Consider the following 20,286-nt stretch of genomic DNA (forward strand, 5'->3'; position numbering starts at 1 on the left):
TCAAGTCAATCCTTAAGTCTAGAAGCAGCTCAATGGTGAAGCCAAAACAGTATTTTTCTATAAAGTTTCTGATTACAAATACAATACTTAAAGTAGCTGTAAAACATTATTTCCAACCTTACTGCCTTTTCAGCTTAGGGTAAACACAAGGAACCGTTGAAAAATGTCAAATGTAAATAACTTTGATCTGGATTAACCATGCACTGTTTTAGGGACTCTGACATAAGTGTCTCCAAAATTAATAATGGTTGTTGGGGTTGGCAGAAATTGAGGAACCAAATTATTCCTTTAATTATAACAATCATCCCCTCACCCCAACCACAGCCTCATATACCCCCACAGATACTTGGAATGTACAATAAAAATATCATAAGGAAGAAGAATGAACAAAAACAGTGCAAAGAATTATTTTCTGATAGCTGATGGGCTGGAGATGATATAGAAAAAAACAATAATGTAATGCAATCAATCAACTAATCCTTATTATTATCCAATTCTAATGTGAAAAATCCTATAAGCAACTGTTTTTCATAACACATTATCCTTTAGAATCATTTTCTTCATTCTGCTAAATAAAATCTTCCTCTTTAACTGGGATGACTGTACATCGTGGGCAGTCCTCATTGCTTATTAATAGTGACACCTGTTGCCTATATATAGTTATTAGCAATAAGCACCTCCTGGTTTAGACAATACATGTCCAAGTTTGGACAATACATTATATGGTCACATTAACTATAGATGAACTCTCTGATAGGGAGTCAGGTGACTATTTCAGTGTTTGTAGTCCTGTCCAGTGTTTCTGTTGACCAGTCCTTAAAACAACCAAATGGCCTAATTGGAGGCTGCTATCCTGTGTATATAGGCTCTTTAGCAATGACCTACACTTTGGCTTTTCCTTTGAGGGCCTAAAGGTAACACTAACATCAGTCTTGCAAACATAACTTTGCTCCAGTATATCTGTTTCTTCCCCGGTATTGGGGTCACGGAAGGGGAGTGATGGAATGGCCTTGCAAAAATTTTTCAGGGGATGGGAATATAGCTCAGTGGTAGAGTGCTTGCCTAGCATATGCAAGATCTTGGGATCCATTGCCAGCACCACAAACAAAACAGCAGCAATAACAACAACAACAACAACCTTCATTGAAGAAGGAATGGGGAAATAGCAATAGAACCTTTTCCCCTTTGAAATCTTGCTCAAAACCCTATTGCATAAAAGCAAAAAAAGCGAAGCTTCTCCAGTGAAACTAGGGAGGTAAAGGCACAAATGCACAGTCCCACCCACTAAAAAACAGCAGATCCCTTCATCTTTGTGGAAGCCTAGAAGCACCTTCCAAGCTGGCCCCGAGGACCATAATCTGAAAAAAAAAAAACAAAAAACACTGATCTAGTCCAATTTGCTTAATGTACAATTGAGGAATTAGGTTCACTTCATCATCCTGCTTACACACTACAATTTTATTTCCTGTAATGGTAATCCTATAAATAATGTCATGGTCAAGAGCAATGGGGCCCATATTAATTATCATGAAAAGCTCTGTCTTCTAAAAGGCTCTGAGTATAACTTATAATAAGAGAGCATGGGCTCATGGGTTGGTTATAAATGACTTTATAGACTATAACTAGTAGGCTCCAACATAGTCACTCAAAACAACCAAATGTGGAACCTGTGTGTATAAGTTTCTTTTCCAAGATGGGGAGTGGAATAATAAGAACTGAAGAGTATGGAGGTTATTAAGCTCATTTTTGAAATTAAGATTCCAGAGCAAACACATATCCTGCTTCTAAGAATGGTTGCTAAGGAAACCACAGAAAAGAATAATGATGATATATGAAGATGTTCATCATGGTTTTGTTTAGCAACTCTAAAAAGCACACGTACGAGGACAAAGTGTGAGAGAAGAGGAGGCAAGAGACAAAGAGAGAAGACTTTTTGAGCCAATGGAATTCTAGTGATTCATTTCTGTACCTTTCCCAAACTTGCTTTTAAAATGAAACAAAACAAAAACACACACATAGAATGCAAACAGCACTTACCACGGAGACTTTGCCCACTACATCTCTTGCAACTGCTAAGCCTTGAGCAAAAGTACGGGCTGCCACAAATGCACGAGTAACTTGTAGCTTCAATTTCCGAGGGACATCTCCAAAGGGCTTGAGCTGCTCAGTATACTTGCTCACACATTCCAGATACTCATCTGTGAAGTGGTACTGGGAGTTCACCAGGCGGAACATCCGTTCAAGGAGGCGAGCCCAGAAGTCATTAAGCATTTCTTCCAGGTTCACATTTCCTACCACATAGTAGTGCTTCAACTCCTTGAAGAGCTCTTTAAATACTTCTGAATTTTGCATGTATAAGCGGCCATATGTCTTCACAAACATATCATTCAGGGATTTCTCTGCATTTTCAAGTAGTTCTTTGAAGAATTCTAAAAACAAAACAAAAAATGAAAGAAGGGAAGAAGGGTTTTTTTTTTTAGTAATTAAATAACGAAATGCTTTGCAGATAAATTTGAAAACTGAAAAGCATCAAGAAATTAAATTGGAAAACATGTTTGTATACAGAGTGAATGCTTTCTGGGGAATTTATCAATTCCAATCACTTGTCAGTGAAAAAAAAAAACCTATGTCACAAAGTCACTTACACATGTGTCTACCTTTAAGAGATGGAAAATATGAAATTTAATTAAAAATATGAAATTTTAAAGCAACAACTACTCAGGAGTCAGTATAATATACATACATTCTCTTTCTGAATGAAAAACTGAACAAAAATAAACAAATGTGTAAAATATCAGGTTTTGAGGAACTTTCAACTGCATGAATCTAAACCCTAATTGTAACCTAAGAGCTGGATGGGCATTCTCAAAAGTTGTTTTACTTGGGTGTGAGGTTTTTCATTTCTCCTCCTTACATATCTATGTAGTAAGAAATTCTTGAGGCTAAGAAACATTATGAAATAGCCCTAGAAGCAAGCACAGAAGGGTTCTGAAAGTAAGTTCTTGGGTCCTCTGTGATATTAATATAAATTAATCTTGGGCTCCTAAAAGATTTGTACAGTGTCCTTTGTATGTGAAAGAAAAAAAAAGAGAGACATAGACAATAAGAATATAAATGCAAGGCTGGAGTTGTAGCTCAGCAGTAGAGCACTTGCCTAGCACATGAGAGGCAATGGGCTTTATCCTCAGCACCACATAAAAAATAAATAAGTAAAATAAAGGTGTATGTCCATCTACTAAAAAAATAATATAAATACATAATGGACTTTAAGCATAGCTTTTGTAAGAGGACATGGAAAAATAACCGAAAAAATACAAACGGGAATACCTATTTTTATTTATATCTAGTTATTTCAGATTTATATTTTGGCCACCACACAGCCATGGACTAAGTGTTAAAGATTTTAATCTCTCAAGTACAAATGATGAATTGGTTTTCTCCTCTTGGAGCTTTTCTCAGGAAGTTCAATGAAAAAGAGGAGCTAACAGAGTATCTATAACATTAATCATTCTTAAAGAATCTCTTGCCTGGTATAAAAATAAACACCTCATGATATCAAGTTTATAAGCAGGAAATATAATAAATACCAGAGCAAAATATAAGGACCACATCAAATAAGAAAGTGTCTCTAAGTGAACATGGAGCAGAAAGAAAATATGCCACATACTTCAAAGCAAGAACATTGGCAAGCTTATCAAAATACAATAGAGCTACAAAACCATTCTCTTCTCACACTGGGTGGACAAACCAGAGACTGACAACTAACTCCAAATAGATTTTTACAAAACCTGAACTGAGTAACCTAAAGCCTTTTGGAAAAAGATAGAAGTGTGTGTGACTAACCCTTTTGTGCCAAGAGATTCTCTACCTATGTCTCTCAAGCCCCTAACTCATCACTTCATGTTTCCTTGAGACTTAGGGATAAAGTCCATAGTTCTTTCTAGTGCCAGATTTTCAAATTTTGAATATGCTTGTTTGTTTGGCTTTGGGGGGAGCTCTCTCCTCCTTTCATCTAATTTTTCTTTCTACTATTGCTGGTCTTTTATTTCCTAGGCTTGGATTCTCTCTGCAGAGTAAACAAACAGGCAGGTCAACCCATCCCCATTGGCATTTTTACCAAAGCTCTCTCCCTTCAAGTGAGAGGGCAGAAAGTGAAAAAGAAAAAAAGAGCTAGAGGAACTACATGAGTCAGGGTTCTCCTAAGGAAAATAACCAGTAGGAATATATATATATATATAAATTAGATTGGCTCACACAATCACAGAGGCTAAGAAGCCCCATGATGGCCACATATGGGCTGGTGAGCCTCAGAATCTGATAACTGCTAAGTCCAAAAGGCCAGAAGCCTCAGAATGAGAGAGGGGTCAATGATACTGCCCCAGTCCTGGGACAAAGGCCTGAAAGTCCCCTGGAGTGTCGCTGGTGCATGTCTGAATTCAAAAGCTAAGAACCTAGAGTCTGATGCCACAGCAGCACAAGTAGGGACAAGTGTAAGCAGTACCAAGAGCTGGCTTCCCTGCTTCTTCCATGTTTTTTGTTTCATCTGGGCCCAGACTATTTGTTGGTGCTGCTGGCATTCAGAACATGGCTTCCTCCTCTCAGCTCACTGACCCAAATACCAATTTTCTCTGGAAACACTTTCACAGACACACCCTGATGTGTGCTTTATCAATTCTCTAGGCATCCCTCAATTCACTTGACAACCAAAACTAACCATTGCAGGAACCATGTAAGTAGTCAACTATCCTTTTATTCTCTCCAAAATCCTGCAGAGTTTTCAAAGCACAAGCCAGGGACCAGCACTGCATCAGAATCAGCTAGATACTTGTTAAAAATACAGGTTCTTGGTCCCACCCCAGTCTTACTGCATCAGAAACCCCGGGGTTGGATCTAGCCTTGTGTGATTCTGCTGTAGCCTGAGGTTGGAGAACAACTGTTCTACCTGATAAAACTTCTCCCATTTCATTTCTCACTAGCAATCACCAGCTGCTCAGCAGACTATTGTGTTGACTGTAGAGATTTGGGACAAGCAGTACTGTTTTAATCAAGGGGAAAAGTCTTTCGAATAAATTGCACCTAAAAAAATTGCTACAGCCTTAGATGTTATTTTTATGGTGTCTTGGGGACAAATTTTCTTATATGGGACCCTCTTAACTAAGTATTAATGTGAATGATTAAATGCATGCAGCACTTTTCTACAATTCAAAGTTGGGCAGTCTGTGGATGAGAAGGAACCTTAAATGTCATCTGATCTATGTCTCATACTGTGCTTGAATCACCAGCTTCAATGCTAAGTGTTGTTTGCCAATCAGGAAACTAACGGAGCATGTGGGTTGTGTTGTGACACATCCAGTGTGTTGCATATATAGCACTCACATATTGGAAAAATAAAGCCTGGTCATTGAGAATAATATGCAAGCCTTGTGTTAACGCCACACTATTAATGCTGCATGACCTAAAAGAGCGAGTTCCAACAGCAACCACAGGTTTTTCCCTGTATTACGTTTTCATTATATTGCTCATAAAATTGGTACACATCAGAAAAACTGGGTGTTAAGAATTTTTTGGCTTCTCCTTTCAAATTCATTTAATAAATCTTTCTTAATACTTTCTTACATTTTTAATGAATGGCACCTACAGTCATGGCTTTTTTTTTTTTAATTGAGGGAGAAACATACAGAATGGCACATCTAGCTTAGTTTTAATTTAAAACTTCTAAAAATGTCAAAGTTCATCCCCTTTAGGTTTCAAAATGCTGCAGGCCAAACAAGCATGAAGACACTGAACGTTCTATGGAAAAAGTAAAACATTCTTACAGTTCCTTGTACAGGTCAGGAGTTTAGCAGTTGATATAGCTACATAAAATATAGCTACTCACAGTATAAGAGAAATGATCCTATGTAGAGGAGACTGATTTGAAGCTAATATGCACACCACCATGGAATTTACACTGGCTCTCACAACTCACAGTCTATCTGGGAAAATCTTAAGAGTGTGTGTATTTAAGTTAGTTTGTACTTTAAAAAGCAGCTTGGTGCTATCTGCATACTAAACCCTAATTCATTTCATCATTCTGAAATTTTATTTCCTTTCCTTCACATTTTAAAAGAGTCTTTAATGTGGACACATAAGTTACAAATATAAAAACCATTTGAATGGACATGTGGTTAATAAATGCTTGAGAAATTCTATAAAACTGATATAACAAACTAAAACCTCACAATTTAATCTCTCTAAATGGCTATGCAATTTGACAAGTACGTACTGAGTGGATATTATGGGCTCAAATCAAAGCATACAGCTTAACCATGCATCTCAACCTTCCTTCTGCCCAATCAGACTATAATGAAAGTTTCTAGAAAGACAAATTTCCCCCATCCAATTCACCTTTACTATACCAGCACTTTCCACATACGGTTTATGAGTACACCAGAGATTTTAAAAACATCTATAAAATTCTTAATCCGTGGGGCTAGGGATATAGCTCAGCTGGTAGAATGCTTTTCTTACATGTACAAGGCACTAGGTTCAATTCTCAGCATCCCCAAAAAAATTTTTTCTTAATCCTTTATTTCATGTAGAAAGTTCTTAAATATCCACCTCTTTTGCCTATGAGAGTCAACAGAACAAAAAATGATGGGATCCAAAAGACTCAAACTCATTTTTCCTTAGACTTATTTTCATTAGCACTGTTAAATGGGACTTTTTGGCCTATACTTTCTGTCTGAAAGGATACCTCACATGGATGGCACACATAATTTAAATTTTAAAATCCATACTGATTAGGTACAATGTCAGTCAGAGTTTAATAATTTCTTATTAGAGAAAAGAAAAAAAAAATGTATCTTTCCTTTCAATTAAATTAGCAGTTCCCATATGTTCTTGCATAATACTTTCACATCCTTGCTCCCTCACCCCTTTTCTTTCCATGACATTTCCTTCTACAGTGAAGAATGGACCACGAATTAGATGTTCAGGTCCTGGTGCACAGCCATCAATAGCCACTTCCTCGACCGCAGTGTTGCTCATCTCCATTCCCACCCTGCATTACATTCTAACTGCTAAATAAAAGCTGCCTAGTCCAAGACACCTAGCAATCTTCCTTCATAATCATTATGCCTGAAACCAATTATAATGTATATGGTGGATAAGAGAACCAGCCAAGAATAGTGTAAACCAGAGTAACACACCTTTCAGAAGCCAAGCTAATTGGAAGTTAGATCTCCCTTGCAGCTGTTGAGTGTATTCATGAAAAAAAAAAATGCTGCTCAAAGAGTCTGATTTAAGTGAAAGTAAGTCAAGAAGGAGGTGTTTAACGAGCATTTGAGAGATGGTGTCTGTGATCAGGGTTTATTCACTCTTCAATTTTCAGTTTGGAGGCATAAGTATATATGTTCTGAAGATCAAGCAGCTGCCATTCCTTGAGCTCATGAATGGTCACTTAACACCAGAAAGGAAATAAGCACAATAACATGCTGTGAATCTGAAGCAGCATTACACAGTGGGGAAAGCACAAGATTCTTACTTGGAGCTGTGTGACCACAGTTGGGTAAAAGGCCAAACTTCTCTGAGTCTCTACTGCCCCATCCACAAAATAGGGATATTAACTAATGCCTGGCATGAAGTAGATGTTCAATATGTAAACACTGCTAGAAGTATAGGAAATAATGTGTTGCAACCCTTTGAATTTCTTTATAGGAACAATCATTTTTAAAAATAATCTTTTAAGACTGGTTTTTATCTTTCCTAGTAGAGTCAAACATAATCCATCAGGGGAAATAAATGAAGCTCAAAGCTGCTGGAGGTCTGCTGAGAAGACCCAAGGCCTTATAAAACTGAGAGCTGTTTATCCCAAAGGAAATGTTTAATGGCTCTACCTTCCAAGGCTGTGAAGTGTCCCAGACATCTAAGAGGGTGGGAACAACTACTGAGTGAAAAATAAGGAATGGAGAAACCTCAATTCTGGAAAGACAGCTTACATTACATTAAAAGAAAGAATGCCATACACAGTATACACATGTAAAAATCAAGAAGTAGCCATCAGATCAATTCTCACCCCTCCTTCAATGTATTACATTTGCATATTACCTTGTTTGTCAAAAGACTGCTAGATACAAAGACTGAGTTAGGGGACTGTTAAGTATTTTCTAGCTTTAAAATGTAATTATTCTTAGTAGAAGCAGTACTGATTTAACATGGGAAAAACTAGAGTGAAAAGACAAAACTTTTCCATACAAATTTTTTCTATGTAAATATCCTGTCTTTTAAAAAAGAAGAAGAACATCGTGTACTTCTGGAACTTCCATCGGCAGCCACTTGTCTTGCATCAAATAAACATTCAAAATTCTTCAAAAAGGTCAAAGGACCTCCAGTTCTGCTATTAAATGCCATTAGTTACTTTTTTTTATAAACAATTGGCTAGCCATTGATTAACGAGCTAGAATGTATTCTAGAATCAACCTGTGACCTTAGAGATTGGAAACCTTTTCTATTCAATCCATTTGCTTGGTGCTATTAACTACCACCTTGTATTTACATTATTAGGAAGTTGCCTTTTACATACAAGGATTAATTTCCCCTTTACTATAAATGCTGTTTTTCATAGCCCTGGAGTGGCATGTAAACATTAAGTCACCGTATCAACAAAATTCCTAAGAAAAGAAGCCTCTTTGTAAATGCTACAAATCATACTTTTCAAACCGTTAAAAAAAAAGGGAGTTATACTCAGCTATTCTTTCACCCAATATCAAATATCTAATGAAGAACAGCTAATACAGGCATCTACAAAAGTAAAGGGGAAAGAAGAATCAGAAAGCATTTTACTAAGAAACTGAAACTTTGGTTTATATATTATCTCCTCTTCTGACTTGCATTTTTGGGAGTGTGTGAAAGCTTTTAACAAGCACTTTCCTCTATCATGGCATAATCTCACTCCTCAAGAGTGCCTGATAGCGTGTGGTGTGCCAAAAGGTCACACAGTCAACTAATGTTTATCAGTGGAGAGAAAATTAATAGGTTGCTCCTAGGTTGACAGGCCAATTGCCAGCTGTGGCCCTCATTAGGGATTGTTCGCATATCAAGAATACTAGGAGATCTTGCAAAAGTAGGATCACCCTTCTTTTCCAAGTTTAATTTTATTCCTTGAAAGCATTTTGAGTGCCTCAGCTCTAAGGGGAAAGTACAATGTTTGTATCTCCCAGCTCCTATCTTTGGCTAACATGGCCAGGGACACAGGCTTAGTACTGTGTACTCAGTACTTCTGCTGGGCATCATTCCATTTTATGAAGGTCACTTCCGTCACCAACTAAGCAATTTACTTAAGGACTTCCATAGCTGTGATATATATATGTAAATCACTCATACACACACACACACACACACAAACACACAAACACTGTCTTTAACCATTCCTCTGTTAACAGGCATTTAGTTTGATTCCATATTCTGGCTACTGTGAACAATACAGCTATAAACACTAGAAGGTAAGTGTCTTTTAAATATGTTGATTTCAATTCCTTTGGACATACCCATCACCACAATTGAACCAGCTAGTAGCAGACTTGCTTTCAAGTAATAGAACCAATAACAACAGAGCCCAAGGAAACCCCCAACATATGATAGGGGCTTCCATTCCCATTGTAGCAGTAATCACAGAGTGTGTAACCCCATGTACCCTACTATCTATACCATTCCTGCCTAAACTACCAGAGGGAGCCCATTCTCGCAAGAACTACAGAGAAAGAGAGTCCCTCAAGTTCTAACACAGTATGTCAAAACTCACCAATCACAGCCAAAGAAGTTTATGATAAAGTCAACACAACAAACTGATACCCCAGGACACATAAAAAAAAAAACTTTACTAAGAAGGTATTCACATAAAAGTGGAAGAGACATACATCCTAACACATGCAAATTGCAACACAGACACACAAGAAGTATGAAAAAATAAAAACCCAGGTACTCCAACATCTCCTAAAGTCCCTAAGTCTCTAATAAATGGATGACAAAGATATTAAAAGGAAGAAATGCTAGGAAAAAAAACAAAATAATGATTTTTATAAAGCATGATAAAATATAAGAAAATACATATAAACTACTAAATGAATTCAGGAAGATAATGCAAGATATGAATGAGCACTTTAGTAAAGAGAGATTTGGGGGAGAAAAAAGTCTTAGAAATGAAAAGCTCAGTAAATCAGATTAAAAACTCAGTTGAAAGCCTCACAATATACTAGATCAAGTAGAAGAAAGAATCAGGCTTGAAAATAAGGTTGATGAATCACCACATTCAGAACACAACAAAGAAAAAATAAGAATGAATAAACAGAACACAGAAAATCTCTGAAACATCATTAAATGATCAAGTGTCCAAATATTTGGCAAAAGAACTACATCATGAGGATACAGAAAATCTATGAAGTGAAGTAATGGCAGAAAATATCCCAAATCTTGGGAAATAGGTGCTGGGGATATAGTTCAGTGCTAGAGTGCTTGCCTAGCATGCATGAGGCCCTGGGCTCAATCCCTGGTACACATACACAGAACCCCAAGTAGAAATAACCATAAAAGAACCTCTATAATTTATGATTATATTATAGATTGCTAAAATTATAATATAGAGCAAAAATATTAAAAGCTACCAAAGAGAAGCACCAAGTCATATTTGTAAGTAAACACACAAGAATAACAGCAGATTTCTCACCAGAAACTCTAAAGGTTAGGAGAGCATGGAATTGTGAACTTCAAGGCCTGAAAGAAAGCAAATGGAACCAATATACCCAGTAAGACTATTCTTCAGGATCAAAGAGAGAGAGAGAGAGAGAGAGAGAGAGAGAGAGAGAGAGAGAGAACGAACAAGAAAAATAAATAAAGAACTTCCACTGGGTGTGGTGGCACATGCCTGTAATTCCAATGGTTGAAGAGGCTGAGGCAGGAGGATCATAAGCTCAAAGCCAGCCTCAGCAATTTAGCAAGGCCCTAAGCAACTTAGTGAGACCATGTCTCAAAATAAAAAATATAAAAAGAGTTGGAGATGTGGCTCAGTGGGTTCAATCCCTAGTACCAAAGGGGGAAAAAAACCTTCCAAGATAAGCATCAACTAAACAAATGCATGACAATTAGGTCACCATTACAGAAGATACTTAAGGGAATCCTCAATCCTTAATACAGAAGAAGAAATAAGATTAACATAAAAAAGAGCACAGAAGAGAAATAAATCATATAAGAAGAGCAGAAACACAAATGAGAAACAGTAAAGAATCACACATTATCAATATAGCATAAAACTGGAAGAAATGAACAGAGTACTCAAAAGAACCAGAAGAAAAATCAACAAAGTGATGAGAACAACTATATATCTTTCAAAATAACCTTGAACATGTGCGTGTATATGCATATTATGTGTATTTGGTGCTGGAATCCAATCCAAGACCTTGTGCATGCTAGGCTAGTGTTCTGCTGATAATATACAGGCCAACACTGAATGTAAATTACAATGGATAATTACTCAAATTCAAAGAATCATTAGGGAATATTTTGAACATTTATATGCCATGAAATTGGAAAATCTAGAAGAAATGGAAAAATTTCTGGAAACATGACATACCCAAATAGAGTCAAGAGTAAATAAAAAAACAAAATAGGTCAATAACAGGTAATGAAATTGAAGCAGTAAAAGAAGTCTCCCAAAAAAAGAAAAGCCTAGGATTGAAGGAATTCAGTGCTGAACTTTACTACTTTAAAGGAGAAGTGATACCAATGCTTTTGAAACTATTCTACAAAATAGAGAAGGAACCCTTGTAAACTCATTCTACAAAGTTAATATTACCCACTAAAACCTGACAATGGCACAATATAAAAGAAAATTATAGACCAATATCCCTGATGAACATAGATGCAAAAATCAACAAAATATTTGCAAATTGAATTCAACAGCATATTAAAAAGAACATGTATCATGACCAAGGTAGTTTTATTACATGGATACAAGGATGATTTGACATACATAAATCAATAAATATAATACAGCATATAAACAGAGTCAAGAGAAAACAATCACATAGTCATCTTAATCGATGCAGAAACCACCTTTGATGGATGAAGTTCAACATCACTTCATTTTGAAGCCCTGAATAAATTAAGTGCAGAAGGATCATACATCAACATAATGAAGCCCACATATGACAAACCTATAGCCAATATCATTCTGAATGGGGAAAAATGATTTTCTGTAAAACCAGGAAAAAGTCAAGGTGGCCACGCTCATGACTCTTATGCTTTATTGTACAGAAATTTTAGCCAGATTACTTAAGCAAGAGAAAAAAAAGGGCTACAAATAGGAAAAGAGGAAGTCAAATTATTCCTTTTTGCTGCTGATGAAATTCTATTCTTAGAAAACCCCAAAGACTGCACCACAGGACTCTTGATCAGATAAGCCAATTCATCGAAGTAGAAAGTTCCCCCAAATAAACAGCTTTTCTATATAACCAATAATGATCTCACTAAGAAAAAAAAATCAGGGAACCAATCCCATTCACAATAGCCTCAAAAATGTAGAAATAAACCTAATAAAGGGAGAAATAATAAATTATAAAAAGTCTTAATGTAAGACCTGAAACAGTGAAACATCTAGAAAAAAATATAGGGGAAACATCCCAAGATATTGGTACAGGCAAAAATTTCCTAAATAGGACCCCAATAGCACAGAAAAATAAAGCAGGAATTAACAAATGAGATGACATGAAATTAAAGCTTCTGCCTAGCAAAGGAAACAATCACCAGAATGCAGAGACAGCCTCAGGAATGGGAGAAAGTCCTTTTTCCCCCTAGTATGGGGGATTGCTCAACCACTGAGATACAGCCAGAGCCCTTTTCACTTTTTGAGACAGGGTCTCACTAAATTGCTGGCCTTGAACTTGCAATCCTCCTGCCTCAGGCTCCTGAGTCACCTGGATTACATATGTGTGCCACTGAGCTCATCCAGAAAGGGAGAAAAATCTTAGCTATTCATCTGGTAGAGGATGAAATAGCCTGACCATATAAAGAACTAAAAAAATAACAAAACAACAAGTCAGTCAGTCAATAAATGGGCAAATTATCTGAACAGACACTTCTCAACAGAAGTAAAAATGGCCAATAAATATATGAAAAAATGCTCAATATCTTTAATATTGGAGAAATGCACAATAAGGGAAAAGGTACAAAATTGGAGAAAGGTACAATGTGGCTTCTTCTTAGCCCAGTCATAATGGCTACTATAAATAACAACAACAACAACAACAACAACAACAACAAATGTTGATGAACATGTAGAAAAAAAAGGAAGTCTTATAAATTACTGGTGGGAATGTAAATTAGTATAGCCACTAAGGAAAAAAGCATGGAGGTTCCTCAAGAGACTAAAAGCAAACTACTATATGATCCAGCTATCCTATTCCTGGGTCTACCCAATTGCAATAAAATCAGCATACAAAAGAGATACCTGCACATCTATGTGTATTGCAGCACTATTCACAGTAACCAAGATGTGGCATCAGCCTAGATATCTGTCAAAATAAATGGATAAAGAGAATATGGAATATATGCACAATAGAGTATTATTTAGCCATAAAGAAGAACAACACACTGTCATTTGTAGAAAAAAATGGATGGAGCTGAAGGACATCATATTAAGTGAAACAAGCCAAACAGAAAGTCAAGTATTACATGTTTTCACTCATTTGTGGAAACAAAATAAAATAAAACAAAAAAAAAAAAAGATGACCTGAAAGAAGGGAGAAGGACATTGAGACTGGGTGAGAGGGGAGAGAAAAAGAAGGCAAAAGGAGGTTAGACACAATTAGGGTGCAACACATGCAAGTATGTAAATGTTACTTGACACCCATTAATTTGTACAATTAATGAGTAAAAAATTAAAATAAATTATGGTGCCAAATATTTTTTTAAAAAACAGAATATAATATAGTTTTTAAAATACCCCTCCTTGTAATAAAACTGAAAAGTATGAAGATATAAATTACCCATAATCCCATACTGAAAGAGAACAGCAATAGCTTATCAGATTTCCTTCCTGTTTTTTTCCTATAAAAACATCTTGTCACATGGGTGACATCATGCTATATTATTTATACCCTGTTCTCATGTAACATTGCTAACATTGATTAAAAATTCTTCAGAAATGTTATTTGCAATGACTACATTCTATGACATCTTAAGGGCAGGTCAAAGTATAATACCTGCATGGTGTTTATGCTTATTTTCAATTTTTCACTATCATAAATAATGCTGGGATAGCTGTGCTGTTAACACTCATCTCTATGCAGATATTTCTTTCCTTGGGATACATACCCAGATGTAGAATTACTAAATCATTCAGACATATAGCCAAATTCGCTGCCTGAAATTATATGAGTCATATTTATTATAAGCATTCTAACTAGCTCTGCTAAGAGGATGGAGATATGGGTGGGGATAATAAACGAAAAGGAAATGAAGTGCAACTGGCTTGGGAAAATTCTCTAGGTCAAACAGTTCAAGTCAGTGGTGGATTAAATAAGCCTTTTGTTTTTCAGGACAGACAAAATGCATAGAAAGGGGTGGGAAGAGATGAACAACAACATCCCAAACTCCCAGTCTAAAGCACAACAAACCAACAGAGCCAATAAAAGCAGTTCAGAGGAAACTCTACTATGTATTTACTCTCCTGCAAACAGATCGGCAGTTTCTTGCTGATGTCACGACTTCTGAAAAAGTCCAAGCTAATTGCAGAGACCCATAGAGTAAAAGTACTTTGGGCTCCAGAGAAGCTGCTCAAGGACTTTCAATCTGAGAGACAGCCAATGTTAGAGCCACAATTGGTCACACTTCAGATAACAACTCAAAAGGCAGAAAACCTTTGTCAATAGAGAAATGTGTGCGTGTTGTCTGAGCTCTTGATTTGATTAAAGTAAGCTGGCAGTGGCTCATTCTCATCAAGTTTCACAGAAAGAAAAGAATTAGCAAAAATACTGTTTTTTAGTCTCTTTCACATGGAAGGAAATGAAAATAGAATTGTAAAGGAAAGAGTAGCAGCACTTTCCAACTAAATTAAAGAGAATTAGCATGATCTGGAAGGAACACTGCATCTGCAGAGAGGCCAGGCAACCTCATGTCTTTCTCTGTATTTTGGTGACTACTCAGCCTGTGAAATGCTGCTCACTACACTAAAGCAGACGTTTAAAAAAGCAACAAGTCAAAAAAGTCTTAATAAACAAAATCTGAAGCACAGATTAACAACCATGTTATGCTATACATTTCTATGACACACTTATTTTGAGGACATCTTAGACATTTTTCAACCTAAAAACCTCCTAGATGGTCTTCAGTAATTATAGCTGTGCAAAGGATAGTAATACATCTTAAAAATACATATTTAAGTTCAGGGGTCTGGAAAATTCCAGGAATTTTAGTTTGGCTGATGATCATGAAGCTTATTTAAGTGGACATGTTTTGTCTTTTAAGGTGAGCGGACACCTCATTTCCACTGAGGTCCTTACTTTTACAGGACTATGAATTCAAATGCCTTCAACTCACTGAGCCCCCACACTGGGTTTCCTACTGGCTTAATGAAGTAATGGCCAATATGAACTACAGAAAAAAAATTCAATCAGTGATTAAAATACGATTCAGCTAAAAGTCTGAAGAGTGCTTCATTCCCTGCCTCTGTGAAATGATAGGCAATGGGGGCGGGCTTGAGGGCTTAAGAGAAGGATAACCACTCTGGTTTACAGAGCCCATGTAGATAGATGGGATGGACAATTATTTCTTTTATGTGTGTTTTAAGCTAATTCAGAAAATTTCTACTATTATTCAAGTTAACAAGCTGCAGGCTCATGGGAGGGTTTCAAAGACCTGGTGAGAGTAGCTGAGGGTTAAGAAACGATAGAGCGAAAAGAGAGGGTACCATACAGATGGCTAATTAACATCTTGTAAGACCTTTCACTAAAGCAGCTGGTCTAGTTACATGTTTAAAAGATTGAGAGAATTTTTAGAATTGAAAGGGTTTTTAGAGAGCATCTAGCTCAACCCCCTCATTTTATGGATGGAAAAACTGAGACCCAGTTAATTGCCCCAGGTTGCAGAAGGTTCACTGCAGAACCAGCCTGACAATCCATTGTGTTCTGCCACCCATCTAAAGGTGCTAAATTTGCTCTGATGACAAATTAAAAGAGTTTCTCCAGTAGACTAGTATCCGACAACATCTCTATTTTCTTGTTTTATCATGCAAAATATCTAGGAAACAGTTTGATTCAGGGAGATATTTAGTAATAATACTTCTTCATAGTTGTTATATCATTTTATTATAAATTTCAGACATTTTTAATATAGCAACTTTAATCACCATAACTTATTTAGGTTTTTTATTTAATTATGCTGCTTTTAAAAAATAATTACTCTTACAATATCCCAGATATTTTGGGGTGAGTCCTTTTTCTGTGGTTCAAAACATGGATTATGCCTCACTTCTACTATTTCTATTCCTTTTACAAAGCAATTCTTCCTAACCCTCCTGAACTAAGTATTTGATTAACATATTCATGAGACAACTGACTCAGCTATGCTAATTAGAAATTCTACTGTCAAAAACAAATTCCCAGAACTGGCCAACAGGGGGAGCAGTTAGCTCTGTCACTATCATGTTCTGGCTGTATGTCTACAGCTTATGAACATGCTAAGGTAAACAGTGTACAAAAAAAGTTTATAATATAGAAAAACATTTAAGCAAGTCCTTAAACTCAGAGGTTCATATTTAGAACATAAGAAACCTGAGAATTCTGTTGGGTTGCGGAGATAGGAGGCCTACCAAAGGAAGCGTTTCCTTGTACTTCACCCAGGTCTAAACACATATACACACATACATGGTTTATAATTTAAAACCTGGTTTATAGACTGTATAGTAGCCTGATAATTTGCAAATAATAGAAAATTTAAAGTATAAAACCAAAAAATAAACTCAGAGATATTTCTCAAATCCAATGACTATCAAACATGCCAGGAGCTGACACCAGAACACTGGCATGGTGTCAATGAAGGCAGAATGATGGAAAACTAGGGCAATGGGATGATTTCTAGAAACAGAAGGTTAATTACCTATAAGCCTTATTTTTATTGAAACATATATTATTTTTTTAAAAAATAATTTTTCTTGCCTTAGAAAGGAGGATTATCTCATAGACATAGATAGATTTTGATGATATAGGAAGTTGTCTTAGCTCAGGGTTACCACTTGGAATTACACCATAGGTTAAACATCACTACAGATTCTCCATTGAAGTTGTCTCATCTAATATATTTCTGTGTGTCCTTTGGCTATTTCCTCACTACAGCTTTGTGCAAATTTTGCCCAATGTTGGTTCCCCATCTGCCATCTTGTTAATCTGCCCAACTTCCTCTCCCATCCACGTTACAGACCCAGGGTTTGGCTTTTATAATAGTTCAGACAATTCTTTGACCAAAAGCACCCACTCTTGGATTTCTGACCGTCAAGACATACCTATAGCACTGAACTCAACATCCTTAGAACTTTACCCTTGAGAAGTGTTGGCAAGTCCTAATAGCCAGTCTTAAAAATCAGTCAGTCAATCCACGTAGCACCCATGAGAGGATTTTGGTTTGCTGGGTGCCAGTCAGGTTTTACCATTTAAAATTATTTTATCATCTCAAAAAATCTAACTTCCAGAAAATGTGTGAAGTATTCTAGCTCTGTTCTGATCTCCAAACCAAACACATTTCTGCAACGACCCTGTCAAAAAATTTAAACAATGCTCATTAAATTTATTGGATATGCCATATTTTAACTAGAAATCAGAAAAAAACAAACTGAAGTTTCATAATAATTTCTCTTAAAAAGTTCTAAAACTGATAAAGGCACAATTTTAACATATTTGTTAACTGTGAAGCATGGTAAGAAAGGGCAAGAGAAACCGTTTTTCTGTCCTTTTTAAAAACATATGCTAACGCTTACTGATAAAGTTTCTCTGTATGGCTTTCCAAAAAAACCCCTACACATTGGAATCATAGGAGTAGTGCTATAAAACTATGGAGACGGGGGAAGAATAGCTAAGCCAGCAGGCCCATAGGCTAGGACTCCAGAGACATGTCTAACAAGAAATGTCCTTGGAACTTAGAAACAACTTTATCTCTATTGAACCATGCTGCCAAGAGGAGAGCCATTTCTAAAGAGCAGGATTTTTGTTTCCTTCTGAATTCCATTATGAAGCCTCCAACTGGTAATTTTTAAATTTTTAAAGTTTTTCAAAGATGACCATCTAATTATCTAAGTTTGCTCCCCAGAATAAAAGGGAACATTTAGGTTATTAGCTTGAATGAGAAATGCAAGTGCATACCATTTTCCCCAACATAATTTAACAATAGTTTCATGATCGAGAGACAGAAGTGGTCTAATAGTGTATTCTGTCAATAACACCCATTTTCAAATGGGTGTTATTAAGATATTTCCACACAGCCTATGTGTAGGGAGGCTGGAGTGATAAGGAGGATATATAAATTTACTACCATCCACACAGGGAAAGGAAATAGAACTAATAAAAAGCACACTTTTGCATGCTTGAGAAAATGAGTAGGGTCACTGGTACATACTAAAATACACAGACAGTATTTTAGTTCAACTACATTATAGATTAAATGTGCTATTGTGGTCTAGCCTGGAAATTTAACTAACACTTATTAAATCAGTTATAAGTTTCAAATAACGAATCTCAAAGCCAACATTTGAAATACAACCTGTTCTATAGCTGGGGACTGTCTTATCAGCTATATCAAATCTAATTTAGTCTAACTTTTCACCATGGTAACGAGCCCTTTGCAGAAATACTCAAAGACATTTCACATCCAGAAAATTTGCCTTGTACTTCTTCACCACACATAATGTCAAGAAAAGCATGCTTCAAAGGTACTATGTAATTAGAATGGCCTTTAAAACAGGCACAAAGGAAATCATTCCTATTAAAATTAAATCTACTTCACAACAATCTTCATACTGAGTGAGCAGCACCAAAGAAAAGAATCCTGAGGTGTTTTGGACCTCATATTCTATTTTTAAAAGTCTGTTTTCTATAATGTTGCTTCAGATCAGATTGAAGTACCTCTCATTTGGCTCATATTGGATATTTTTTCACTATTGAAGGAAAGTGTGCCTGTGAGAAGCCACGTCTGGCACAAGGGATTAGAACGGGCTCTGTTGTGGCTTTCCATGGAAAGAGTGTGCCAGACCCCTGCTAATAATGAAGCTGGGGAGGAAGCCTAGCTTAATGAAGACCATAGTATGGTAACCACCTCTTGTTTGCTACTGCATGGACACTCAGGAGCTGAGCTTTAATCCTGTGTTCTGCAGAGCTTCTAGAATCCTACCTGTCTTTGAGGATCCATTTAATTTGAAGACCAGCATCTGTAGACTCTCTATGCCCACTCTGACAGTTTTCAGATGCCTGCTTTTTATTAGGAAGTTCTTTTTTTAATAAGTGACTTGCGTCAACACTATGCTGTGTTTACCCAAGAAAATAAAGCATTTAAATTAAAGAAATCTATTTTTTGGTTTCTTGTGACTGTATTTCCACAATGACTACTATACAGATTCATGTGCATCCAAAATGATTCTAGCAATAAAGCTGCAGGGCTTACTTGCACCTGGAAGCCAACAAAAAGAACATCTTGAGATAAAACTTAAGCACCAAGGGAACAGAGGAGCTCTGAAAAAGCAATCATACAAATTGAACTGTCAGCTCTTAAGTGTGACTTGAATAACATACCATCAAACTTCTTGTAACGGGAAGCAAAGACGGCTTGCAAATGATTGCACTGTTCGCTGACCACACTTTTGAAATCATCTTTACTTTGCAGGCTGTACTTCTCCTCCATCTCTTGAGAGCAGCAGGTATAACCCTGGGGACAGATCTTCAAATGATCACCTGGAAGATCAAAAGTAGGACAGTCAGTCTCTATCATCATCCATCAAGTCCAAGAGGGAAGGGTTTGATTTAGGTGCATTCACGCTGCTGCTTTTCAGTCTGTGGTTTCTGCAGAGGCCTAGACATCAGGTGTATTGAAAAAAATCTCATGATGCCTAAAAGCATTTATTTCCTTCTTGAAAACAATATAATAAAACTCACTCCAAAAGACACAAGAGCCTTCCAATCAGGGAGACGGATAAACCACAGACCACTCAGTGTGACCAATAAAAGGAACAGCATTCATTATCAATCAAAGTCTCTTTTATGTATTTGCTGAGAT

General features: G+C 36.5%; 1 protein-coding gene across 1 annotated transcript in view; it reads right to left on the bottom strand.

Moving 5' to 3' along the window:
• Gpc4 (glypican 4) overlaps nt 1-19,971 on the bottom strand; it is a 38,254-nt gene extending 18,283 nt beyond the window's left edge. The window contains exons 1-2 of the mRNA XM_015506172.2: nt 19,806-19,971; nt 2,038-2,429 (exon numbers count right to left, since the gene is read on the bottom strand). Of these exons, the coding sequence (XP_015361658.1) occupies nt 2,038-2,429; nt 19,806-19,914 (501 nt within the window). The 5' untranslated portion in view covers nt 19,915-19,971. The remainder of the gene's footprint in view (nt 1-2,037; nt 2,430-19,805) is intronic.
• Nucleotides 19,972-20,286: the final 315 nt, after the last annotated feature.

The sequence above is a fragment of the Marmota marmota genome, unplaced genomic scaffold (assembly GCF_001458135.2).
Source record: "Marmota marmota marmota unplaced genomic scaffold, marMar, whole genome shotgun sequence".
NCBI lineage: Eukaryota > Metazoa > Chordata > Mammalia > Rodentia > Sciuridae > Marmota > Marmota marmota.